Source organism: Pteronotus mesoamericanus, unplaced genomic scaffold, assembly GCF_021234165.1.
Source record: "Pteronotus mesoamericanus isolate MK-2021 breed Mesoamerican mustached bat unplaced genomic scaffold, CSHL_Meso_final contig_20, whole genome shotgun sequence".
In the NCBI taxonomy this organism is placed as follows: domain Eukaryota; kingdom Metazoa; phylum Chordata; class Mammalia; order Chiroptera; family Mormoopidae; genus Pteronotus; species Pteronotus mesoamericanus.
Window position 1 is genome coordinate 37232649 of NW_026555085.1, and position 27250 is coordinate 37259898.

A 27250-nucleotide genomic window follows, 5' to 3' on the forward strand; every position below is an offset into this window, starting at 1 on the left:
TTGGAACAGGCTGCGAGCAGGGAGGAGAAGCTGCGCGTACTGTGAGAGCGAAGGTGGGGAGTGCTTGTGAGCCCGTGTCTGAGTGGGTCCCTGCTCATGGTTCACTCCTGAGTGGCCACCTCCCTCCTCTCAGCAGCCTCCACCCTCTGATGGTTGCTTGTGCTGCTGCCACTGAAACCTGTGTGGCTGGGGTGCTGCCTCTTCACCTCCCTGTTGACAGAGGTTGTTTACTTGATCAAGGTTTACTCAGGCACCCCTGAAATTTTCCTCTCAGCCTCAGCTTTGGGCCTTCCGTGTTGGTCTCTTCATTGTTCACTTTTAGCAAGAATCCTGCTAAGTAGGTTTAGCTAGACTCCCATCCCTCATCCTCTATATCCGATCACTCCGGATACCTAGTCAGGTTCCTTATCCGCCACCGTCCCCCAGGTGTTGCCTGATCACCATGGCCTGCCTTTCTCAAGAATCCCTTTTGACCAGTCTATCCGGAATGCCCCCATACACCTGATGTTTTTCAGTAATTTTCTATCCACCGACTTCCCCCTCCCCCACTTGGCTATAAATTCCCACTTACGGCATACAAAGTTGAGTCGACGCACTCTCCCCCACCCGAAGACCTCATTGCAGTGGTCCCTACACCTATCAAGACGGTCTCTAACAAGTATTGCATAATTGTTTCTTTACCAGCTCTGGCTGTCTTCCTGGCTGCTGCGGGAGGCTCCGCCCTCACCGCTGCCAACCACTACATCCCGTGGGACGCTCTCTGTACATTAATCTCCGCCACTACTTTCTCTCTTCTGTTCAGGCACCAGACTTCAGTGAAATGGAATTTGAAGGAGAGCCTGGAGCTTTCTTCAGTATGGGACCAGTCAGTGACTCCCAGACTCAGAGAAATGTGCAACTAAGTGTGGCATGTGAGAAAGCACTCATGAGAGAGCCTTTTTGAATGAACAAGGCATACCTGGTCCCAACATCCTTCTAAGGTGTCTCCCTTTGGCCACATTGAAAGATCCTTTGGGGAGAGACTGACTTTTATACATCAACGCATTATATGGTTGTGGATGAATGTCTATAGCTTTGTATTAAGCTCTAGAAGCTATAGAAGATGGTCAAGTCCGAATCATTGAGCACTTGCTGGTTTTAAGTGGGTGAATCTATCTTTTGCTTTTGGTGAAATAACTAAGCCAGGATCCCTAGCTGTGAGTTAGGAAGTCCCCTCTAAACCTTACCTGCCCCTCCCAGCTTGCTCATTACACCCTGCACCCCCATCCCCCATGTTGGTTGGATAAAACACTTTTGGAGGCAGGTCAACACAGTGGCTTAAGACTCTAAATAGGAATGCTTTTGGATAGTGGATTTATTTTGATTTATATAGAGAAATGAATAAAGTTCGTTGTTGTTTATTTTTAATTTTCATAAAATCTACTTTTGGCTTTCTAACTCTGCTGTGCTCAAGCCCTGTGGTTCAGGCATTACTCATGTCCTAGCTGGCTCACTGCAGTCATGTCTTGGCAGACTCCTCCCATTCATTCATTCATTCATTCATTCATGTATTCTATGGATTGTCAATGTATTAAGAATTCAGATTTTCTCATTCTCCAAGTATCTGGTAAGAAATAGAGTAAGGTAATTTCTCAGGTTGTCCAGCACACTCTGGCGTTCCCCTATTGCTCTACCATTAAAGATAAATTGGGCATGCTACTCCACAGTCTACTAGGCAGCCTGTGGGTATTTCTTGGGTAGTTCAGCATAAATTTGGCTCCAGCAGGGACTGGAGCTGACGTTAGCACCATCTCATTTCTGCTGCTATTGGCTTCTTGGGGGAAAGGTACATAGCTGAACTCACAGAAGAAATCAGTGAAAATAATTTCAGTTCCAACCTCTACACAAATACCTTTTCCTGGTACTGTAAATTGTTAGTCAAGTTAATAATGACAATGTTGCAATATTAACTAAACATTTATTAGCCAACTGCAATTGTTGAGTGTTAAGTGCTGTAAATACAGTCTCCTCTGTATGCACAGATTTTGCATCCATGGATTCAATGAACCTTGAATAGAAAATATTCTTTAAAAAGTTATATTGTTGCTGATGTATACTATGTCTACATAGTATATGTATATGTCTACAATAGTTGCATCTGTACTGAACATGTACAGACTTTTCTTCTTGTCATTATTCCCTACATAATATAGTATAACAACTATTTACATAGCAGTCACATTGGATTAAGTATTATAAGTAACCCAGAGATGATTTAAAGTAAACATGAGGATGTGCAAGGTTATATGCAAACACTGTGCCAGCCATTTTATATAAGTGACTTAAGCATCTTTGGATTTTGATATCCTCAGTGTGGTCCTCAGTGTGGGGGTGGGGATCCTGGAACCAATCCCCGTGGATAGTGAGGGGTGACTTTATTATTTAGTTACCCCTCACACCTGTTACTATTTCCATTTTTCAGTTGTGAGAATTGAGTGCGGCTGCTATCACGCAGGATTTACATTGAGGACTATGGCCCTCCAAGGGCAATGCTATTCTGTGATTTTTTTCCCACATCACCAGGGCCGCTTATACATCCCTGGCAGTGCACTACCAGCTTCCTGGCCTCTTTCTAAGGCGTACTTAGGTGGCACCTACATTGAGAAGCCTGTGCCCATGGCAGCGCCCCGAGTTCTCCCCTGCCTCAACTGAGCCCCTTGCATTTACTTTCTCAGGTTGTTGGATGGGTCTCTCCGTAAACGGAGCTCCTCGAGGAAGTCAGGAAGGGAGGGGATGGGGCCTCCCCTCCCTTATCCTTTCCCAGCTCTCCCTATACACATCCCTGTTATCATTTTCAATTGACTGAAGAAATTGGTCTCTTGATCCTCACTGGCAAGGACCTCTGGTTTCTTTTTAGTTCTGAGGAAGTGTTCTGGGGAGAGGCAGTTATTTTACTCCCATTTGAGGAGGTCTTTGATTTCTTAGGGGAGCCAGAGGGCCTCCTTGGCCTCCCGGTTCAGAGGTAAACACTCCCAGGCTCGGCGCCTGAGGGCAGTCTGTCATTTTAATGAACCTATTTACAAGGTAGGAAGCAATTTTCTTAAAGTTGCACAAAGTTCTGCTTGGTCAAAGATAAGTGTCTCCCAGCTGAACCTTTTTGTTTGGATCTTGCCCAAGGCCTTTCTCTCTGCCGTCAGTGCTAGTCTACAGAAAGCCGAGAGGATGTTCAAGGTTCACTTCACTATTGCACAGCCTATTAGGAAGCTTTGTTTTCGGCCTGACTGGAAGGGCACGTTGGCCCGGCATTGGAGCTGTGGCCCCTTGCACTCCAGGGAAGCAAAAACAAAATCTTTCAATTGTTTGGAAAACAGAATGGTGGAAATAGTTCCCAATTACTGCCCAGTTGGTTACAATGGTACTTACACTATGCTTTATCATCAAAATAAATGTTCGCTTTCTATTGTATAGCTTCGGGCTGAGCCTCCATATATTTTAAGAGTTTTCTTCATATTTAGCTTCTCTTTGTTTTAAACTGCAATGGAAGCTGGTGTAGGGGACACCAATGGGAAAGGACATTATTTCCTTCTTTCTTTCATGATGGATGAAGAGCCTTTCATCTAAGTTTGAATCTGGGTTTCCTGATGCCTTTTCCCCTCAGGATGCTGTCTCAGTTTCATGCTGAACTGTGTTATGAAGAGGCGATTCCCGATTCCCGCAGGTAACTATGACTGGCAGGTTTCTTAGGTAGGAACCCCCCAGGTTGTTACAGTTCGCTGAGGTGCTTTTGACTTTTAGCAGAATGTAAATTAGCTTGGCTGTGGCTCTATTAAAAAGAAAAATCTCTCAAGCACTGCAAAATTTTGCTCTAAGGGGTAATTAAAGCTCTCAGATTGTGAAGCAAGAGGTGTACTTGTTCTTTGCTTTTTTATGTGGGAAAACCTTAACCTGCATGTCTTATGACCCTACCGTTCCAATAAAGTGATCCATACCTTTCAAAAGGTTACTTCATCAAGTGTAATTTTAATTTGATTTTTGTGACTCAAAGTTGAGCCTTAAGCTTGAACAAACAAACAAACGAAATCCCCAAACTCCCGCACATTTCTGAATTGAATTCTTTTACCTGGTTCAATGTTGAGAGAGTAGCTGTCTATTTCCAGATCAAGTTGCTGGGCTGCAGCAGAACAAAAATCCTCCAAGGCCCTGTGCACAGCCTTGGTGAGGTTGTACGACACCGACTCAGCGAACCTCATTTTGCTATTCACAATCACACTCCCGTTTCTGAAATTAAGTATTTCAAGTTGCTTAAATCCTGTAAGATTGGATTGTAGATATGGAACCAGCTGCAGAATAAAAGATGGTTTACTGTTAAGGCAGTTCTAAGCGCTCAGCTGCTGCTAATTCCATTTATACTAATTTTTCGCTCTCTGAGGCATAAATTTCCATTCCTGTTTATTTATTTGTTTATTTTTGTGTGTTTGAGTTTAACATGAGACCAGAACACCACTGTTTAATGATCTATTTGCTGTGATTATGCCCCATATTTCCACCTTTCTGTCTGTTTATTGAGATGGATGGGAAGTGGTTTTCTTCATAATGAATTGTGAGAACAGAGAATCTAAAAAATTCAGGCCAGTGGTATCAGCAAAGCAGCAATGCCAGGTTCAGTTTTCTTTTTTTTTTTAATCCAAGTAAATAAAAACATGTTCCAAATTGAGCTCAGGAGCAGACTGCCTTATGCCTCTGTAAATGGGACATCTATTTGGAAGCAACTGATTTGAAGTGACCCGTTGAAATAAACAACAGCTTAAACACCAGCTTGTCTGTTTATGCAGGATGTTTCACGGTCACAAATGCGGTGCAGTGGAAAGAGCAGAGAACTGGCAGTAGTCCGGGGACTGTCCCTAACTAGCTGTGTGAGACTTCCTCAAGACGCCTAACCATGGTGTTGTACCTCAGTGCCCTTATCTGAACTGAGGGAGAAAAAAAGTGGTTTCCTAAGGACCTTTCCTAAACTATAATTTAATAATATCAAAAGGATGTCCCCAGCACTGTGCTTCAGGCTCCCACACCTGCCTCTTGTGAGCCACAGCCCTCCTTGAGATCCCTTTTCAGAAATGTTTGAAACTCAGCAATGTCTGCCTTGTTCCTGGCCCTGACACTGAGTCACCCCTTCCTGCGCCGGCACCTGTGAGCCCAGGGAGCACACAGATGCAAGCTGCAACCTCCCAGGCTTGGCCCAGACCGGCTTTTATTTTGTCGCTGTCCCCGTCCTACCAGAATTCTGACTCTTACACTGACCTACATTTCCATATATTGCCCTAACCCTCAAGGTTACTGTGAAAATAAAATAATAAAACGAAATTTTACAAGAAGCTTGAAACTTCTTTTGTCAATCTACTTTCTCATGATTTTTCCTACTCATTCTTTGTGTTAGCATTGCTTTGGACTCTGGCAGGAATTCCCGGTCTTCACCTACTATGCAAATGACTAACTGCTCCTTTCTCCACAAGCCACCTCCTCTTTTTCACAAAAAAAGAGGCTACCTAGTTAGAGACCACATTTCCCAGCCTCCTTTGCTGTAAGGTGTGGCCATGTGACTAGTTCCTACAAATGGAATATGAATGGAAGAGACGTGGGCAACTTTGGTATCACTTACTTAGGAAATTGCTTGCCCTGGGCTTTCTCTCTTTCCCCTTCTTACAAGTGGCAACAGGCTGGTACCAGGGATCCGGCTTTGACTGTGTGAATGAGGACATACCTTTGAGGTTGGCAGAGTTACAAGGTGGAAGGAATATGGATCTCTGGATAACATTGCAGGGCAGAGCTGTCCCACCCACCAAGTGAAAGAAAAATGAACTTGTATCATATTTAAGTTACTGTATTCTTGATCGCTTCATTATGGCAGCTTAGCAGGTACCCTAATGAACACACCTGGTCCAGGTCCACCGGAACTCCATTCCCTAAGATTGTCCCAATTATCTACTCACCTCATTGTGGGTTGGTGGGGGAGGTTGGATGGTACAAAATCTTCCTTTAAAGATCACTTGAAGAGTAGTTTTTATGTGGCTTTAATTTATATAATGATTTAACTTATATGAAGCTTACAAATACTTTTTCTGTTATTTTAGGAAGTTCTGCATTCTTTGTTGACATGTATTGTGAACTTGACTTTAATAGACATTGTGAGGAGGTATCATATGGTTTAGCATTTCTTATAGTACATGCATTTCTTATTGCACATGTAGAAAAAAACAAATGTGAGCTTGGGGGATGTTTTATAATCAAAGATGTATGCAATCATGATAATCTCATTTTCTTTGTTAGGGATCAGGAATGAAGCCATTTAACCATTGTTTGTTTGTTTGTTTGTTTAAAAAGAATTTAACGGGAACTGAAAAAAGAAAAAAAAGAGTCTTTACACCTGAACTCTTGGCCTCCTCTGTGCTGGACCTTTCTAGCTTTGAGCCTGTTTTGGTCAGACAGCCGGAAAACAGCTTGTAACATTATAACTTAGTAAAAGTCTGCTCATATTGCTTCTAAATGTCAAGTTTAGAATTTGAGTGACTATGTATTATTCCTGGGAAAGTAAATTAGGAAGAACTATAATGAAAAGATTTTAAGGATAAGTTTGTTCCCAGGAGGCTGGCTGGCAGTGTCTGCTCATGTGTCCACCAGAAAACTCACTTTCCTGTTGGATCAAAATCCATCTCAACACTCTAGTTGAATGCCTTCAGCAACCATTGTGCCAGAGGCTTGTTTCTTCCAAGCTGCATTGCTCAAGACAACCAGAGATTATATTACAAAGTAAGAACAGGAAAAGAAAGAAGAGACATGCAGATAATTGTTAGTGCCCGCTCACCAGCTGTGTGAACCGTTGCTCCAGAGCTTGGTACTTCAGAGAGCTCTTGTTGAACAGGTCATTGGAGAAGGGCATGTTAGCCACACGCAGGCTGAAGAACACCACCAGCTCTTGGCCTCTGGTGGTGCTGGTCATAGAGCTGGTGGTGAAATACTGCAGAGCTGGGACAGGAGTGGTCTTCTCCAAGAAGCGGTCTGGGGTGGAGACATCCACACTGAATCCTGGAACCTCAGAAGAGGCGGGAGTGTTAGATAGATCTGTTTCACCCAAGTCTGGGACTACATCTTGGTTGACTGTGCCCAACCTGCTGTCTTCTGAAAATGCAGGCAAATGTGAAATTTCCACAGCCGATTGGCTGATGGCCGAATAATCATCAGTGGGGATGGTTAGCCCTGGGATTAGTAGCTTCTGGTCTATGGACACTATGTCTGTGGCACTTTGATCAGTCAGAGAGAAGCTGCTTGATGCAGTAAAGGAAGGTAGAGTGTCTGATAGGGAGGTAGAGGCCACGGTAGGTGGAGACAGAGAACTGTCTGTGGAGAAAGCTCCTGAGACCATTCGTGATGTTCAAGCAGTCCCCCAAAGAATAGAGAGAAAAAATATCCAAAGTTAAACTTAACTTTTAAAAAATAACATTTAGGTACATTGGTTATGTTAATGTCATATTTTGAAAAATAAGAAATTGGTACAAAAAGGGCAGGCAGCCCTGTGTCTAAACCTAGGGAGATGGCAGGTGGGTCCTGGATCCACTTTATTCAGGCCCAATACTTCAGATGTATGAGACTAAAAGATTGCTAATTGCCTAGAATTGCTGGAATCACACCCAGCCAGCCAGTACATCTAGGAACCAGGTGGTAAAAGCTGACTAGGTCACCCCGTGACACCAAAACATGGATGGCACTGACTAAATTGGATGCCACATCCCTTCCTGGAACTCCCAGGCAGGTGGCTGTGCAGTTTTGGTTCAGAAATTCTATTCACCTTCCAATCATACAAGCTTGCAGCTTCTTCAACTGAATTTTTTGGGGGATTCCAGTTATCATACGTTCATAATTTTAAAAATTAAAATTTAAATTATGCTTTTCCATAGTTGTATAATCTGACTGAACAACTTGCCAATTTGCAAAATGATATTGAGAGAGTAAACATGTAGGCTACACACATAATTTGAACTTTATATTGACCATACAACTTGCTAAATATTTGATAATATTTAAGGGTTTTGTCATATTTACAGGATTATACCTTGGTAATTTCTACCACCATTTTGCATTGCTTTCTTGGTAAGTACATATTGAACTACTCAAGTCCACTCCCATTTGGTACCAAATTAAAATCATAAAATGTGTTTATGAGCTAAAAAAGTGGTTAAATGAAACTATCAGATAAGAAGATTGGTGACTTATTAAAATATACCAATAAACTTAAATCCAGAGTCACTGGCAATATTTAAGGCATTAGGTAGATCAAAATGCTTTCTGTGATTACTTTAGTGGCATTCTGGCAACTATGTGGGAAAGCTGCACTGAAATCTAAATGCTAAGCATGATGAATGGACTGTCTGGATGCAGATATAATCTTTAGACTCTCAGTCAGCTAATTTACTAGAGTGCAATCGCACAAACTGAAATTTCAAGTGATAAACAGCTCTGAGAGGTGGAATCATATTAGTTTTATTAGTTTCTTAAAATAAAACCTGCCTGTTGGTGAACTGTACCCAGATCTCAGAGAAGCACCCTCTTTTCTCTCACCTTGGGAGGGTGCGTAGGTGTGCCTACCCATATATTCACTGAACTGGCAGAAATGTTTCCTAACATCTAAGATCTCTCTTGATATAGGCTTGTAGTTTTATTCAAATCTCCATTGTCATAGACTGAATGTTTGTATTCTCCCCAAACTCAGATATTGAAGCCCTAATCTCCACCGTGAAAGTTTTTGGTGGTGGAGTTTCTGGAAGGTAATTAGGATCTGTGGGTGGAGCCCTCCTTAATGGGATTAGTGTTTTATAATCTCTCACTTTGCCCAGTGCGGATACAGCAAGGCGGCATTGGTCTGCAAATCAGAAAGAGGGCCCTCACCAGGAACCAAACCAGCTGGCAACTTGATCTTGGACTCCCCAGCCTCCAGAACTGTGAGAAATAAATTTCCATTGCTCAAGCCATCCAGTCTAACATATTTTGTTATAGCAGCCTGAGCTGAGTAAGACATCCATGAAAGGATCCGGGATGAGTAGATTTAAAGGCCTCAGGTGCTATCAATGATAGGATTTGAGTTCTTTGTGCTTGGGGGAAATGCTTGTGAATTTGCATCCTGTGATGTGAATGATCTCTGCTCCTCCAGATGGTAAGGGTCAGGGAAGAAGCTCAATGACAAACATCTTTGTTCTGCCCCTGGGCCAGCATTTCATTACTCACACCTTTCTCCCTACGTAGACGTTAGCCAGATTAAAATAGTTGCTCTCTTATGCCATAAACCAATAAAAATGAATTTCTAATTCTCTTTGTAGCATTTTAACATTAATCATTTACATTCACAATGAACCTGTCCAAGTTATTTTGCTGATAAGAACAGTTGGCTATTTAAATGTAGGGCTGCTAGATAAAATACAGGTTCCCATTGGAACATACTTATACTAAAAAAATTAATTGTTGTTTATCTGAAATTCAAATTTCACTGGGTTTCCTGTATTTTTCTTTGCTAAATCTTTAGAAACCTTATTTAAATATGATTTTAAAAGACTCCTACTCTCTCTTGACTTGATATTGAAACTACAAAGGCCATACTCAATTCTTTTGAAATAGAAATATCATCTAAACCTTACCACTAGTTATGAATGTATTTTAAGTAATTAAGTTTTCATCAGATTCATATGTGGAAATTAGGTATGACAGTGTCAAGAGTCATTTAAACACGAAGTTTTTGATGCTGCAACGGGAGAAGTGAAGCCCTAAAAGCCAAGGCCATTCATTTCATCATGAGGTTTGCAAAATAAACAGATTAGAAATAACTTGACTTTTTAGTTATTGTGTTCAAGTGTGTGTATATGTGGGTTCCCATGAGGGTGTGAGGTATGGTTATATGTGTGTAAGATGGAGGTGCTGGTTAGAAGCTCAGCTTTTGGGTGTAGAGTAAAAGGCTATTATGGTCACTCTCTCGGTGGAAGAACTATCAAAAAGCACAGGCCCCAGATAAGCAGTTTAAACTAAAGCAGATGTACTTGGTCTAGCTGAAGCCTAAAGTGAGACAAGCCATAATGGGTGAAGATGCGCTCATTGTGGGCAGCCAGAAGCCCCCCTAGTAGACAGAGGAAGGCCAAGTAGAAGAGGAGAAAGTTGTGAAGGATGAGTGCGGCTGAAAGGCTATTTTAAATTTTGCCACAAATATATAGTGTATATATACACATATATACACTAATCATAAACATCAAGTGGTCACCTATTTTATGTTTAAAAATCCAAAAAGAAAAGATTCCATAATCTAATTTGATCTTCAAGTGGTACACAGGGCCCTGGCTGGTGTGGCTCAGTGGATTGAATGCCAGCCTGGAACTAAAGTGTTGCCAGTTTGATTTCCAGTCTAAGGCGCATGCTTAGGTTAGAGGACAGGTCCCCAGCAGGGGGCGTGCGAGAGGCAAACACACTGATGTTTCTCTCCCTCTTTCCCTCCCATCCCCTCTCAAAAAAATAAATAAAATCTTTAATTAAAAAAATATACAAAAGAAAATGTATAGTATAACAGAAGCTGATAAGTGCTATGGAAGTAAAATGAAGCAGGATACTAGCTGGGCCTGCTGGGTTTGTAATTTTACATAGAGCGGCCCCTGAGAGCATAGTATTTGAACATGACCTGAAGGCGTTGAGAGAGTTCAGCCATTCAGCAAATGGAAATGAGAAAACTAAAGAATGTTGTTCAAGTCCAGGGACAGCTAGCTGGCATAGCAACATGGCTATAATGGAACTCTACGCTATCAATTAAGAGTGAGGGTGACTAAAGATATTTTCAAACACACAGTCTCAAGGAATTCCTCCCAGGAACCCTTTCTTTGAATTTGTCTACCTAAAATAATGGGGAAAACCAAGAAATAGGAAGAAATGGGATACTGAAGATAGGGAAATATCGAAGAAGATGGTGAAGGGGTATCTCAGGGAGACAGATAACCCGGGTATAAAAGGCAATGAGTTAAAATTAAGTTAGTCTCAAGAGACAAGACTTTGGCCATTGTACTGAATTTTTAACTTGACAAAACTACTGAAGGGTGTGCTGCACAGAACAAGAGGGTAAGCTCAGAGAGAGAAGGCCTGAGATCTAAGGATCAGGGACTTCAACTGAGGAGAAAGGCCAAGAAAATTCTAGGCATGATGGCAAAGGGAAGTCTCCGGTGACGGCTGTCCAAAAAAAAAATGTCCTAAAGAGTAGAAGTTGAGAGAGAAAGAGCGGGAGGGCTCTGAAAATTGGAAGCGATAAGTTACCTAATGTGAAAAATTACACTGGAAATTTTAATGGAAAATTTGGGGAGAATTGGCAATAAGTACAAAGAAAACTAAGCAAAACTAAGAAAAAAATCAAAGAAAACATTAACACCAGGAAAACAGAAAGGAAACATAATTAGAGCAAATAGGTCAACTGCAATATTTAATGTAAACACTGAATATTGATTTAATAATAGCCATTACCATATTGAGAGGGGATAGTATTACAAGAAACTTAAATCCTTGTTTAACATAATAAAAAGTCAATAAATAATAAAGAAGATGGGTGACTCAAAAGGTATATATTATTGCTCTAGTTGGTGTGGCTCAGTTGGCTGAGTATCAACCCCAAAATTAAAGGGTTGCAGGTTCAATTCCTGGTCAGGGCACATACCTGAGTTGTGGGTTCAGTCCCTGGTGGGGATCTATAAGGGAGGGAACCAATCGATGTCTACCTCTCTTTCCCTTCCTCTTTATCTAAAATCAATAAGCATATTCTTGGGTCAGGATTTTAACAAAAGATACATATTATTTTAAAATATGGGAGGAGCAAATACCAAAAGAAATTGCTAACAGGGTTAAAAGGGACTACTTTTAGTAAGTGGGACTGCCCAGTGAGGAGGTGTGAGATTGCCAAATGCTGTATTTGTCAGAACTTTAATATGATTTATATGATTTGACTTTCAAAAAAACTGAACTTTTTATTTTGAGGCAATTTTATATTCAAATGCAGTTCTAAGAAATAATAGAGAGGGACATCAATGGAAATGGCAGAGTAAGCAGCTCCAAAAGTCAAGTTATCCCTCTCATATTTGAAAGTTACAGGTAGTAAGTAGCCCTGAAGTAATAAGAAATATATAGTTGGGGGGCAAAGTAGGTTTACAGTTGTCCATATGGAAAATAATACAATAGCTAGTAAGTAATAATACAAGAATAAACTCTGCATTTCACATACTCACAACTGTAAACCTACTTTTGCCCCATCCTCTATTTGGTCTTTGGCGGCAGTTCCTGACACAGAGCTCCCTGTTTCTGACCCTTGGGCAGCAGCTGGGAAAGCAAGCAGTCAAACCCATTCCAGAGAGAAACTGGGAGCTGTGCATTTTGCCTGCTCTCTCTGTGCTAGGCATGGGAGAACGGCCACGGGAAGTTCTTGCATGTTCATTTAAAACTGCCTCTTTGTTTGCCATGGTTCTAGGAGGCTTGTGAATGCTGAGCCCCACTGGCTCTCAGAGCTGGGTGACTTGAATCCAGTCCCTCAGCTGGCAGCCATAGAAGTTGGGAACCCCAATTTATAGTTGATTCATCAGAAGTACAAGTGATAACCTGGGTCTTGCGACTGGCACCTGCTATGGGGGACAGTCCTGTAGAACTGAGCTCTTTGCCAGTGAAGTCTGTACTGACTCCAAGCAGTTAGTGTCATAACTCAGGCGTAGGACACTCGCTTGGTATCTAGAGAATTGGAGAATTGGAAAATTGCTTGATATGAAAGAAAAAATCCTACACATCTGATATCAGAAGTGCTGTGAAGAGAGAAATAGTTTTTCTTTTAGTATCCAAGCCCTCAGGAGCTTTGGTATCCATCAGCCATTGCTGAAACAATTATCTGATGATAGATTCCAGCTGACTAAAGATAATCAAAACAGAGGCCTCCAGAATGAATAAGCTGTGGGAGCAGAAGGTGGAAATCTGTCCAAGAAGCTGAAGAGGTTCTGGTTGCAGAACCAATTTTAAATTTATAAACCTTCACAATGGAAAGATACTCACCTAATTGCCAAAATTTGGGGTTGTGGGTAGGTGAAGGTGGTTGGATTATGAGTGTTCTGATAATTTTATCTGTCATAGCAGTACATCAAAAATGCCATCTAATGTTGATATACATATTTATTGTAAATGATAAAGACTCCACATTAAAATTTTAGGAAATCTTATTAGCCTTTAAAAATGCTTCAAGAAGGAATATCTCATGAAGTAAGGTAATATTTATCTGAAAACTAAAAATTTCTTTAGTGCCATTTCAGTTTCTTTCTTTTTCATTATAAATCAAGTAAAATTAGCCCTGGCTCAGTGGCCCGAGTACAAGCCTGCAAACTGAAAGGTTACTGGTTCAATTTCTGGTCAGGACACAAACCTGGGTTGCCAGCCAGGTCCCCGGTTGCGGGCACGTGAGAGGCAACTGACTGATGTTTCTCTCCCTCTCTTTCTCCCTCCCTTCCTGTCTCTCTAAAAATAAATAAATTAGACCTTTAAAAAAATCACATATAATCCATTTTATTAGAATAGCATTACAAAAAAATTCTGTGTTTATAAAAGTACTTCTACATAGTATTTTAATACATGAAAGATATCTGGAATAATAGATATCATTGAGCTATTTGTAAATAGCAAAATTTTAGTAACATTTTATTTTACATTTTTGTAATTTTCTCCATCAAAACTTTAAATAATGAGCATATATCATTTAAAAAATAATGGTAATTACTGTTTTAAAAATGCAATTGTTTAATTGCTGGACATAAATATACATTTTTTTGGGAGGGGTAAGTTTGAGGTTGTTGAAATCTCTAATGTTATATGTTCTTCATGAAATACATAAATGCAAATTATATAAATTTACATTTATATAAATGTAAATTATATAAATTTACATTTATATAAATGTACATTTAAAAAGTTTTTCTCAAAGATGTTATTTTTAGATTTTTGTATACCAGGTAAAAAATAGCTCCTTGGTTATCTGGAATAAATGGAAAATTTCAAATGTATCTACATATTAACTAAGAGTCTTAAGAAGAGCCATCACAGAAGCAAATATATTTTACCACTAAGTCTTTATTATTAATAATAACATTAAAATAACATCTAGATTAAAACAAACTGGTAAGTAATTTAATTCTTAAGCCCTTAAGGAGTTCATTGTGCTTTGTTACCATTTTAATTAGATGTTTCAGTGAGGTTATAGCCTCAAAATCTAGCCTTAGAATTTTGAGAGGCAGGATAGAGGATGAGATGGGGGGATGAGATCGTACCTGTTATGTTCTGGGTACTGTAAAAGGGATATTTTAAAAAATTCTCCTTTACTTTTAGCCATTTTTATAAGCTTCCAACTGATTATACATTCTGTACATGCTACTTGGTGTGAATTATCGGAGTCTTTAAAGTACATCTAATTATGTTTTCTTAAGAGAATAAAGGGGGTAACTCAGAGAGGTAGCCCAAGGCTACAAAGAAGAATGTCCTCTTGACCAGTGGTCATGAAAAATGCATGTCTGTGTATTCTAATATGAGGCATTCATGTCCTGAAATCATCAATCAAAGGCACATTTTTTTCCAGTCCATTTTTCACTTTTCCTTTACTAAACAAAATTGTTGAATCTATGAAATCTTATTAGACTTAAACGCTGCCTCATATAACATAAAAATGACAGAGCTCAGAAATGCATTACCCTGATTACTTTCTCTTCATTGTGAGTAACATCATCTCTGACAGCTTTCAATTTAAAATTAGCCCTATAGAAGGAAATTGTGAACATACATTTGGAAAAAGAGTCCATCTATGCTTTTCCCTGGTTTGTTGGTGTCCTTAATAAAATTTGTTATTGACTTCTCTGAAGAAATGAACTGTTTGGGACAAATGAAGTAATTGTGACATGAATTTGACATGCAATGATGTACATTTTAATATCATGGCCATACTTCAATTCTGAATGGCTTCTGAATGATTTATTCCAAGATTATTGAAATGGTTGTGTTTTTCCAGCTTTGATTTGCAAAGAGAAATAATTATTATTATTTACTGTATTAATGGCTTCATATGTATTTAAGGAAATAATAACAATTAAGATTACATAAAATATGAATTTGGCATTGTGGAAGGCACACAAAACATTACATGGTAGGGTGGCCTCCAACATGGTCATCAATGATCCTTACTTTCTATCATTCATATCCTTGTATAGTTTCATCCCACATTGTATGGGGCTGCTTTCCATAGAACACTATGGAATAGATGATGTATGACTTGAGACTAGGTCATAAAGATATTACTTCTTTCACCCCTCTCTCTCAAATCAATTGTTCTGAAGGGAATCAGCAGCCATGTTGTGAGGACACTCAAGCAGCCATGTGGAGAGGCTCATATGAAGAAGAACTGAGGCTTTCTTGTAGCCAATTTGCCAGATATGTGAGTAGGTCAGCCACTGTCAAGGACTGTAGTCTCAGTTGACAGCTTGACCGCAACCTTGTGAAAGACTCTGAGCCTGAACCACCCAGCTAAGTCATTCCTAGATTTCTAACCTACAGAAACAAGGAGAGATAATGAATGCTTATTTTTGCTTTCAGCCACCAAGTCATAGAGTCATTTTATATGCAGCGATAGATAACCAATACATATAAAACCCCTTAAAAACTTGACATTGAGGTATTTTAGATCTGCCAGTTTCTGATTCTGGCTTTTATCATACTACCACAAAGAATCTAGTTCTTGTTTTCAGGGAACTTTCAGTTTTCAGGCATTAACTGTATAATCACGAATTCTAAGCCAAGGGCTATCAAAGAGAAACCCAGGGTGCTTTGGGAAGCATAAAATGAGGATTAGGAAAACCTAATCCTCATTAGCTGGTGGATCTGTGTTTGTGAAATGAGGCTGGTAAGACCTGCCCTTCCAGTTTTCAGGATGTAGAGAGGAGCAAAGTCAAACATGACATAAGAAGGCAAAATTTAGCAAGTGCAATTCTTTGAATCACAAGCTGTGATCATTTGTAGAAACCAAACTAGTATATATTGGAGATGCCAGTCTGGTCTCAGGAGAGAGTCTCTTCAGAGAACAACCTTAAGCAATTTTGACTATGAACTGCTGAGATCAAAACAAATATTAATTTTTTAAATAATGCAAATGTTTCAGTGTAAATTTGGAAAATTGTCTACTTCACAAAAGGTTTTCTTAAGAATATCATGAAAACACTGAAGGATTTTCTCAATTGCAGTAAATAGCTAACAGTTTGAATGAAAATTAAGTTGATTTAAGTCAAACAAGCATATAAAGGATGATGAGAGACTTGGTTTGTATGCAGGGTTGTTTATCTGCCAGTAAATTAAAGAATTGCATTATGAATAAGAATTTTAGGGGAATGCTGGAGTACTTTGCATAGAATACTCAGCACATGCCAAATGAGGACTCACATTTGGTCTGTGAACGAGAAGCTGACAACTGGGTTAGTTGCAGTTGGTAAGTCAGTGCTGTGCGCCAAGCTCTGGGAGCAGGGGGAGAAGGTGTGTTTTGACACGGGGCTCTGGCCATGTCTCAACCACATCTGAAATAAAATAAGTTCTATTCAGATGTTTCAACACATCTCTGATATCCTGCAAAAGTTAATGTGATATAGTTGGTGTTGAGAAAAATTGTGAAAGAATGTGAAATGGGTTTAAAAAATAACTGAGTATCTTTTCTAGGGTTTACTGAGCATTAGCTAGCAGAACTTTGGGATTATCTAATTTTAGAAATTTCTGTGCTTTTTGTTGTCTTTGGGCTATTTTATAACCCCATAAACTATGGAAAATGAATGTTAATGCAAATAATTCTAGTCCATAGAGATGGAAGGAATTTTGTCTGATAAAGATGTTTGATTTCCCTCCTGTGAAAGGCATAATTCCAAACATATTTTACTGCTGGGTGGATTTTGACCAGTTTGGTATCAATTTGCAAATTTCTGTCAGCATTCCCCATTGCCTATATGAGGAGATGGCAGACTTTTTTTGAAAGAGCCAGATAGTAAATATTTAAGGCTGTGTGTGTCGTAGGGTCTCCATTGCAACTACTTCACTATGCTGTTGTAGCTTTGCAGTGGCCATGGGCAGGGCTAAGTTCCACTGCAACTTTATTAATGGGTGATGAAATTGAATTTTATATAGTCTTTCCAATTCACAAAATATATATTTTTGATTTTTCAACCATTTAGAGATATGGAAACCACACTTCACCTGCAGGCTGTAGAGAAATAAGGACTGGGCTGGATTTGGCCTGTGGGCTGTAGTTTGCTGACTGCTGGCTTGTATTTGGTTTGTCTTAGTATTCTCCTTTAACCAATTGTACCATCTTACTTATTCCCTTATTAACAAATGAGCTAAATAAAATCTTAAATGTATTCATTTTATATTTGAATGAGAACCAAGATTTTACTCTTTTAAAAAATTGTTCTTAACATTTACCAAAGACGGTTAATGAAATTCAACTTAGATATTTGGAGAACATGAATCAAAGACTGAGAGATTCTCTGCCTTGAGTGAACATTAGAATCCTGGGAAGCTTACAGAACTCAATATCTGTAATATCTGTAATATCAATATCAATATCTGGGCTCTTCTGCAAAGAAATTGAATTAAACAATTGGATCCTCAGGATAGGGCACTACATCTGTATGTTTGAACACCTTCTCAGGTGATTCTAAAGTGCAGTTGGAATTGAGAACCAGTACATTTGAAGACATGGTATATGGAAAAATGTCTTCCTATACCAAAGATAAGTTGTTACTTTAAGATATACAACATACCGTAAATAATGGATAGAATGCCTGTATGTTAATAATATTATATAATATTCCTTTAGTTTAAAGTATAATAGAAAGATCCAACTATCTGAAAGAGAAGATTATAAATTGACTTAATCTCTTTTAAGCTTTTTCTAATTGTTTGGAAATTGGTAAATCAAGATTATTGCTAAAGACTTAAGCATAAGTTTTATTTATTAAAACCTTACTTCAGTCTGTAAGAAATTCAAGGTGGACTAAAGACCTAATCAAGCTAATAACAACCTGTGGAGTGTTATGATTTCCACTCGAGCTCATAGTGCTTTTAGTTTTTTTGATGGGAAGACTTAGTCTTTTTAAAGCAGGAACTCATAATCCTCAAAATCTCAGAGCTCTGAGTGACTTTATGTTGCACTCACTAACTGTGATGGCTTGGCTAAAAAATACCAAGTAATTTTATTTCTACCTGACATTTTATACCTTGCAAAGAATTTCCATTTTTTTTTTATCCATAATGACTCTCAGGTTTTAATAAGTATTATAAAAAGTAATTACATTGCATATAAATTTGTAATATATTTCCCATACCAAACCAAACCTTTTCCCACTCATGATTCAACATCGGTTACTTCAGTACTCAAACACAAACGCTTCTTTGCCTTTTGTCTCGGTTCTCGCTCCTCAGCCCCCGTGTTGCTGTGTCTACCGCCCCCGCCCCAACCCACCTTATTCCTGCCACCGTCACACGCAGTTCTGCTCATCTGCTGCACCAGGGACTCCTGGCGCTCAAGATTATGCATTTTTTTTTTTGTTTTTGCTTTCTCCAACCTTCATTTTAATGAGTCCCAATACACAATTTCATTGCTGGCACATTTTGTTATTGCTGTCTTTCCCCTGTGCTCTTTTTAAAAATTTGATATACATATGTCTATTGAGAGCTCTTTGAGAAAAGCAAGGTCAGCCCTATACTCCATCTACAGATAAGGAATCTGAGGCTGGGAAAAGTTTCAAGTCCTTCTCAGAATTATGGCAGGCTCAGGACTAAAACTCAATCTTCTATACATATCCATTTTATTTCTGCGCGCACACACACACACACACACACACACACACACACACACACAAACAGACAAAAGTTGTTAATGTTTTCCTCTTTGCCAGGGCTTCATGCATTCATTCATGTATGCATGTTTACATTCATTCAACAAAATTACCAAATATCTACCATCTGCCAGCTACTTGTAAGGCACTGGGGCAATAGTAATGAACAAAATAAACATGTTTCCTGGTGTTTATAAGTAGCTGAAAATATAGCAATAGCTCCAATTTATTGAGCACCTTCTATGTATGTTATCATACCTAAAGGTCACATCCAAATAATGAGGTCACCTCCTAATTATTGAGCATCTCCATTGTGCAGACAAAGAAACTGAGCCACAGAAAGATTAATAAATTCTTAATATAGTGTCAGTGATTAAGTACTTAATAAGGCCATATACTTAATGTGGCAATATATCCATGGTCTCCAAGAACAACAGGAAGCTTTGCAAGGTGCTGCATCTCATATACATTGTAAGGAGTTGGAAGGCAAAGAGGCGAGGGGTGGAAATGTCCTGTGAAGAGGCACTGCGGGACCTTTCTGAACCACATGCTGCTCGGAGCACAGAACCTTGACCCTGCCAATCACGGGCACACCGGTTTCCTAACTTGTGTTATAAAACACAAAAGTCAGCTTTTTACTTCTCAGAAATGAATCCCTAAACACTTAAATCCTAATCTCCAGGTGATCTAACTATCTTCAAGTGCTGGGACAGGGAGGCCTGCTGACAAGGACACCCCTCTCCATTTTGCTTAGGGGGAGTCTAGGAGCTGAGCTGTGAGCAACCTCTAAGCAAGAAGTCCAGAGAAACTTTTTTATGATGAAAACACAGACTTGTAGAAATTTTGAGTAAAGGAAAATTACATCAAGTACATTTTAACAGTGGTGAGTCTGTGTGTATTCCTCATAAAACCACACAATGAAAGAGCAATTGCATTTATTAGCAATAGACTTTTTCTCTGAAGAGAATCAGCTTACCCTGTTTAAACCTCAGGTCTCGGGGAGGCTAGTGCTGAAATTAATGAACCCAGTTTAAACAAAAGACTAAAGAGTCAAGGTACTTGTGTGGAATCTGAAATGATAATCTGATTCCACACTGTATTGCCGGATTAGCTACACAGATTCCAGCACAAAGAGTAGATCTCCCAAATCATGTTTCAAGTGTTTCAAGAAAGAGAATTTCAGACACAATCACACACTTCTGGAACGGTAAATTTTTAAAAAAATGTACCACAAAATGAGCAAATATGAAAGAAATCAGGTTCATGAATACTAAAAAGAGAACAAAATATAATAGATATGTTTAAAATGTTAATTTACCCTGATTTAATATTATATCTCAAAACTCGTGAAACATTTTCCCAGAGAATTTTAAACATGAATAGCAAGGTCACCAGGAAAACAAAATATACAAGGCGGGGAAAAAGTAGGTTTACAGTTGTGAGTACATGAAACACAGAATTTATTTTTGTATTATTATTTATTAATTGTTGTATTTTTCATATGAACAACTGTAAATCTAATTTTGCCCCCACCCTGTATGCAAAGGTGCAAAAGTGGAAGAGAGCAAGGTACCAGTAAGATAGGGAGTAAAATCAGCATGACTTGGACAATGGCTGGGTGTGAGTGGCATGAGAGGAAAGAGTCTTGGGTGATGTAGGTTTTCAGCTTGGGGACACTTTCATTGATGGTGGTTGTCTTTATCTGTGACAGGGAATACAGGGGGAGAAGCCTCAGTGTTTCTCATTTATAATCTGGAAAAGGAGAGAAGAATAGCTACCCTGTGCATCTTTGGTATGGTGTGGAGATAAGTTAATGAAATGAAAAGGCATGAAAGAACTTTGAGAATGTTAAAGCCCAAATGTAAGTTGTAGTTGCATCTCATTACTGTGGAGTGGTGGTTTTCTAAGTGTGCGGAGACCCCAAGCAGCGTTAGAATCCCCTGGGAGTTGGTTAGAAATGCAAATTTGTCCCTTCCCAGACCTACTGCATCAGAAACTGTGGGGCAAAGGCCCAGCAATCTGTGCTTTAACAAGCCCGCCAGGGATACTGATTCCTGGAAAAGTCTGAGAACACTGGTAGAGGATAGGTTCTAAATGTGTTATGGGAAAATACACAGTGACTGAAACCCGGTGATGAGGCTGAGCCTTGTTCTACCTGTGAAGAGGATGTAAAACAACATGTTTTTCCACCCTCAACCCTTACAGTTCTTACTTTACCCACAGGTGCCTCTTTATTATAGTTTGCTGGTAAGGACTTGGGTCAAGAAGAGCAACGTGAACATTTATGTTTAATACCAAAATCTGTTGAAAAAAGAATGCTTCTTTTAAAAAAAATGTATTTTATTGATTATGCTATTATAGTTGTCCCAATTTTTCTGCCTCTGCCCCACTCTGCCAGGTACCCACATTTTCTCCAGCATTCCCCCCTGCCACCCGGTTCATGCCCATGGAACGTACATATAAGTTCTTTGGCTTCTCCATTCCTATACTATTCTTGACATCCCCCCGTCTATTTTGTACCTACCAATTATGTTTCTTAAGCTCTGTACCTTTTCCCCCATTTTCCACCTTCCTCTCCCCAGCTTATAACTCTCCAAATGATCTCCATATCTATGATTCTGTTCCTGTTCTGGTTGTTTGCTTAGTTCTTTTAGATTCAGTTGTTGATAGTTGTGAATTCGTTGCCCTTTTAATGTTCATAGATTTGATCTTTTCTTAAATAAGTCTCTTTAACATTTCATGTAATAATGGCATGGTGATGATGAACTCTTTTAGCTTGACATTGTCTGGGAAGCACTTTATCTGTCTTCCATTCTAAATGATAGCTTTGCTGGATAGAGTCATCTTGGTTGTAGGTCCTTGCTTTTCATCACTTTGAACACTTCTTGCCAGTCCTTTCTTGCGTGCAAAGTTTCTTTTGAGAAATCAGCTGACAGTCTTATGGGAACTCCTTCTATGTAACTCTCTTCTTTCCTCTTGCTACTTTTAAGATTCTCTCCTTATCTTTAATCTTTGGCATTTTAATTATGACGTGTCTTGATGTTGCCCTCTTTGGGTCCAACTTGTTTGGGACTCTGTACTTCCTGGAACTGTTTCTCTATTTCCTTCACCAAATTATGGGAGTTTCCTTTCATTATGTCTTCAGATACGTTTTCAATTTCTTACTCTTCCTCTTCTCCTTCTGGCACCCCTATGATTGGATATTGGCCTGTTTAAAGTTGTCCCAGAGGTTCCTAAGCTTATCCTTGTTTCTTTATTTTTTAAAATTGTTTTTTCTTCCAGCTGTTCTGATTAACTGCTTTTTCCTTCCTTGTGTTTCAAATCATTGATTTGATTCTCAGCTTCCTCCTCTCCACTGTTGGTTCCCTGTAGATTTTTCTTTATTTCACTTAGTGTAATCTTAATTTCTCCCCTTACGTTTTTGCTGTACTCCGTGAGTTCTTTGAGCATCTTGATCACCAGTATTTTGAACTCCGCATTTTATAAGTTGGTTATCTCCATTTCTTTTAGTTCTTTTACTGGGGTTTTCTTTTGTTCTTTTCTTTCATTTGGGCTACATTTCTTTGTCTCCTCCATTTGGCATCCTCCCTGTGTTTGTTTCTGTGTGTTAGGTAGAACTTTTTTGACTCCCTGTAAAAGGCACCTTTAAATTGTATGGGGTGGAGCCTTAGGTAACACCAGCACGGGGCAATCCGCTTCACTGCTTTGCAGCTCTGTGTGGGGAGAGGGCTCAAAGAGGGGACAAGGTCAGCTGCCTGGCTTCTGGAAATTTACCCAGCACTTGCCCCATTTCCAGTCCCTTCACCTACTTCTTATATGCGACTGGCGGCCTTCCAACTGTGTGCCCTGGAGGTGAATCCCAGAGTGGGTAGGTTTGAGTACATTCTAAGTCCATGTGGATCCTTTAAATGAAATCTCCTGAAAATCTGGCAGTTTCTTCTGCCACCCTAACCCTCATTGGTTTTTATAAAAAGCCAGTAGTTATGGGGATTTATCTTCCTGGAGCTGGAACCCTGGCCTGGGGCTGGGATCGCTAGCTCCCAAGGGTGTCCCTCCTGATTTTTACCCACGATGCATGGATGTGGGACCACCCCTTCTGCCCTGATGCATCTCTGAGCCACACCTCTCCCTGCACCTTTCTGCCTGTCTCCATGGCTCTGTCCCTCCTACCCACCTGGATTAATGTGGCTTCTTTAAATTCCTGGTTGTCGGACTTCCATACAACTTGATTTTCTGATGGTTCTGGTTGTTATTTGTTTTGAGAAATATTTGTAATTCTCTCTGTGGTTGCTCAAGGGGACAAAGCATGTCTACCTATACCTCCACCTAGACCAGAAGTCCAGAAACTCTTCTTTAAAATTAAATGAAAACATAAAATTAATTTAATGAAAGCCAAGGAAATTCAACATTAGGCAGTGGCTTTGAACTCTGAAGAATAAGAAATCCATAATGTGGTCATATTGAAGTCCTTTTTGAAATGTTCTTCCATTTGACATTTAAAATGCCTTTTATATCAATGAATGTCATTTTGGAAAAAAATGACATTTTCTGCTATGTATCTATAGAACTTGTTAAAAAAGCAAATACTTGTTAAAAATGAATGTTTGAATTTCCAGGATGTTGTCACCTCAAGCTGGTTAACATCTTGCTTTGCTTACTTTTTAATGGAATATATAAATCCCACATAGGAAGAGAACCAGATGATAGCTTTTAGTAGTTTTTGTCAAGTTATGGTTGCAGGAGATAGTTGTATTTCAGCTACTTAAAAACAACCACTTCCTGCCTCAATGAATGCTAAAAGTTGGTTCTGAAAATACATAATTTGAGGACGTTCCTTGAGCACATCATATTCTATCAGCTATCAGAGGGAATGTGCAAAGAAGGGAAGAATGCGAGAGACTGGTTTCAAATTTCTGTTTTTAAAAGATAGTTTAGAAGCATGAACTTTTGGGGGGATACTTTAATAGTTTCAGCTGGAAATATTTCAAACTCAAATTTCTGAGCAGTACTCACTCCCAAGAGATCTGCAAAAATTAAGCACGCATCTAATGCATTTAAATCATGTGGGGCGGAACCTTAGGTAACACCAGCATGGGGCAATCTGCTTCACTGCTTTGTGGCTCTGTATGGGCAGAAGGCTCAGAGAGGGGACAAGGTCAGCTGCTTGGCTTCTGGAGGTTAGCCCAGCATCTAGTGCATTAGGTGTGTGGTTTATTTCAAGCTCTTGGTATTGACAATTATACCTAAAATACGATATTTCATTTGCTTTAATTTTACACAAGATTTTGAAGAATTTGCAAGATTTATCAAGAATAATGAACTATATTTGACTAAATCTTGCATAATTACATATTAACATTAAGTCATTAAAAAATTCAACTCCATAGTTCATTTTAGGTGGTGGGGGAGGGAAATTTATAGCATCTTGCAAAGGCTGAATGCATAAGGAATGTTCACATTAAGAAGAAAATCTGAATACTTTAGGCAAGAGTTTATTGTTTCCTATTTGAATAAAGAAAGTGTATTCAAACTCTCCTTACCTCCCATGAACAATGTCTAAATCACTGCTATCTTTCTGAGCAAATCATCATTTTCATTTTTAATTTAACATTTTAACCATGGTGAGATGATAGTGTTGCACATTTGAGGTTCACATTTTGCATCTATACCCTACATCAACCACCAAAAGAAAAGCTGGGAACATCCCCATATTTAAAATCTAGGATATCACCATTATCATTAACCTCCATCCATCCTCTATCACTCATTCCTCCATGCATTTATCTGTCTCTCTTCTAGAGAGTGTCCCTGGGACGGAGGAAAACAAGATCACGGTAATAGTTAATGTAGAAAGATAGAGAATGAGATTGCTTCAATTCAAGGGCGACTAAAATGGATAACTATATCAAGAAGATGTCAGCACTAAATGGGAACTCTCCCAGGCGATTATGCTGTTTATTCCTTTATTGAGACTGATAGATTTGGGTACATAAGGAGATACTTTTCCTGAAAAAACTAGCAATCTTGTAGCAACCTTAAGTGACCAAATACATAAGGAGAGAGCTTCTTGTTTTTAATTAAGTGCAAACAAAAAGGGGATAATGTGTGTGGTGGCTCTCACAATATTGGAAATGAGGTGGCTGGAGAGCGAGAGCTCTCGGTTGATGCGGGTTGAGCCATGTTTCATGATGTTACTACAAATACCATATTGCTACTTGCTGAGGGGACCCCTCATGAAGTGGGCTCTGAGCCGACCCTGGGCTGGGTTTACTTCAGGCAGTCCTTGCCCTTTCTTCTGCTCTGTTTTAGGGGTGTGGGAGTCGGGTGGTGGCTCCTATAGGTTCCATTTCAAAAGCCTGTGTACCATCTGGTTTCTGACTAGGTTTGGCCAACGTGAACATTGGTGGGCAGGGATAGAAAAAACTGGAGGCTATTTCTTTTCCTCCCGTGTGCTTCAAGTCTCTCTTCTGGCAACAATTCTCTCTCCTCTGTGCCTCCAGTTCCGTCAGTTTTCTTCAGGTGAGCTGACCGCCAGATTCTGGTAGTACCTTCTTTTTTTGTCTCTCTAGGCTAGAGATAGTAGCAGCGTCTGCTTTTCTTAATCTCTGGGACCTCTCTTTCCTCTTTGGCTGGTAGGTTCCTCCTCTACCTGAGTAGCACAATCCCTGCATTAAATTCTCTTTCTTGTAAACCATAGTTTGAAACATTAAAAACTGAAGTTCAACTGTTTTGACCTATAAAAAACTAATGTCTGAAGTAGTTTCTTGTTTTTTTCTGGTTAGATTCTGATGGCTGTGGGTTGACTAAGGAAGGGAACCTTCCCACCAAAAAGGGACATTAAAATGCAGGCCCAGACCAGGGAGATGAAGTGGGCAGAGAACCCAGGGGCCCAGGATGCAGCACTGGGATGAGCGAGGCGGCGCGGGGCAGCAGCATCACCAGGCCAACCCAGGCAATGTGCACAGGCAGCCTGATTTTCTGGGTTGGACCAGATCAGAGAACACAATCTTAAAGAGACTGGCTGAGTCATTAGGGGAGAGAAAATAGGAAGCTGACTCCAGAAGCCTAATGAAAAGGATTTATATTTTAATAAACACATGGAAAAATGAATACATGTCTTGTCCAAAATAATGCTTGAATGATTTACAACAAATTATTTTGTCATATTTATAAATATTCTGTCTGTGTTGTTTATGTTGTTATTTGGATTGTTTCAACTCTACCCTGTTATCTGGCACCAGGCTGCTGGACAAAGCATCTAGGGCTGTTCTGCTTATAGAACATGGTATTAGCAAGACTTAGTTCTGTTTGTGCTGAATCAATTAGGTCCTGAGGCAAAAGGAAAAATATGTGCCCATGGATATACTTGAAAAATATCTTCCCATATTGTGAACCAAATAGCAGAAGTTAATAAAAGCATTATGGTCGAAAGCATGACTATGTAAGCCCCATGTTCAATCTGTTAGCACTGTGTCAACACTCAGAAGCCTGCCCGAAGGGCGACGCAGGGGTCGTGCAGACCCGGAGCTGTGGGCAGACAAGACACGACCATTCCTGTCGGACACTCATGCCGGGTTGGTTGTGAAACAACAGCTTATCTTTATTTAAAATTTTAAACAATTGGCAATATTTTTCCTTTCTTGCAATTGATGGTGTTCTTTAAAAATTAAACTTATTGGGATAACATTATTTAATAACACATAAATTTCAGCTGTATAACTTTACATATCATCTGCGTACTCTATTGTGTGCTCATCACCCAAAGTCTAGGTTCTTTCCATCATCACGTATCTGACCCCTATAGTTTTGATATTTTGTTTATCATGGGGTTTTTTTTTGCATTAATTTTGATTTTTTTTTTTTTTGAAATCTTGCCTGTAAATGTGATCTTGATTACTGAGCTTTTTGGCTCCCTCTCAAATTTTGTGCCTGTGGTTGGGGCCTCATTCGCTGTGCCTTGAACCTGGCCCTGTTGGGTGCAACACATTACAAATGCACGGAGGCCACATCGACATTAGTTGGACAGAGAAAGAGAATGGACCAGGCAAGCTTGTGCAGGAATTCATGGAAGGAGGATTCTAAGGAGTTGAGAAAAAAAAATCCCAGTGTAGACGAGATGTCTTAACAGTTATTTTAATGAAGTCAGAGGAAAAACACCAGGTCCATCAAATCCTGGGCAAGTTGACTTTGAACTGGTGGTGAGGTCACTGCAAACACTAGATAGGAATGTGCTTTATTGAAATTATGGGTTTGCCAAGAGATTTTGAAATTGGGAAAAGGGCTTTAGAGGTGAAGAGAATGACACTTGTAAAGCAGCT

At 39.5% G+C, this 27250-nt stretch overlaps 1 protein-coding gene across 1 annotated transcript in view; it reads right to left on the bottom strand.

The window, feature by feature from the left end:
* IMPG1 (interphotoreceptor matrix proteoglycan 1) overlaps positions 1-27250 on the bottom strand; it is a 114816-nt gene that overhangs the window by 20644 nt on the left and 66922 nt on the right. The window contains exons 13-14 of the mRNA XM_054568626.1: positions 6839-7371; positions 4100-4319 (exon numbers count right to left, since the gene is read on the bottom strand). Of these exons, the coding sequence (XP_054424601.1) occupies positions 4100-4319; positions 6839-7371 (753 nt within the window). The remainder of the gene's footprint in view (positions 1-4099; positions 4320-6838; positions 7372-27250) is intronic.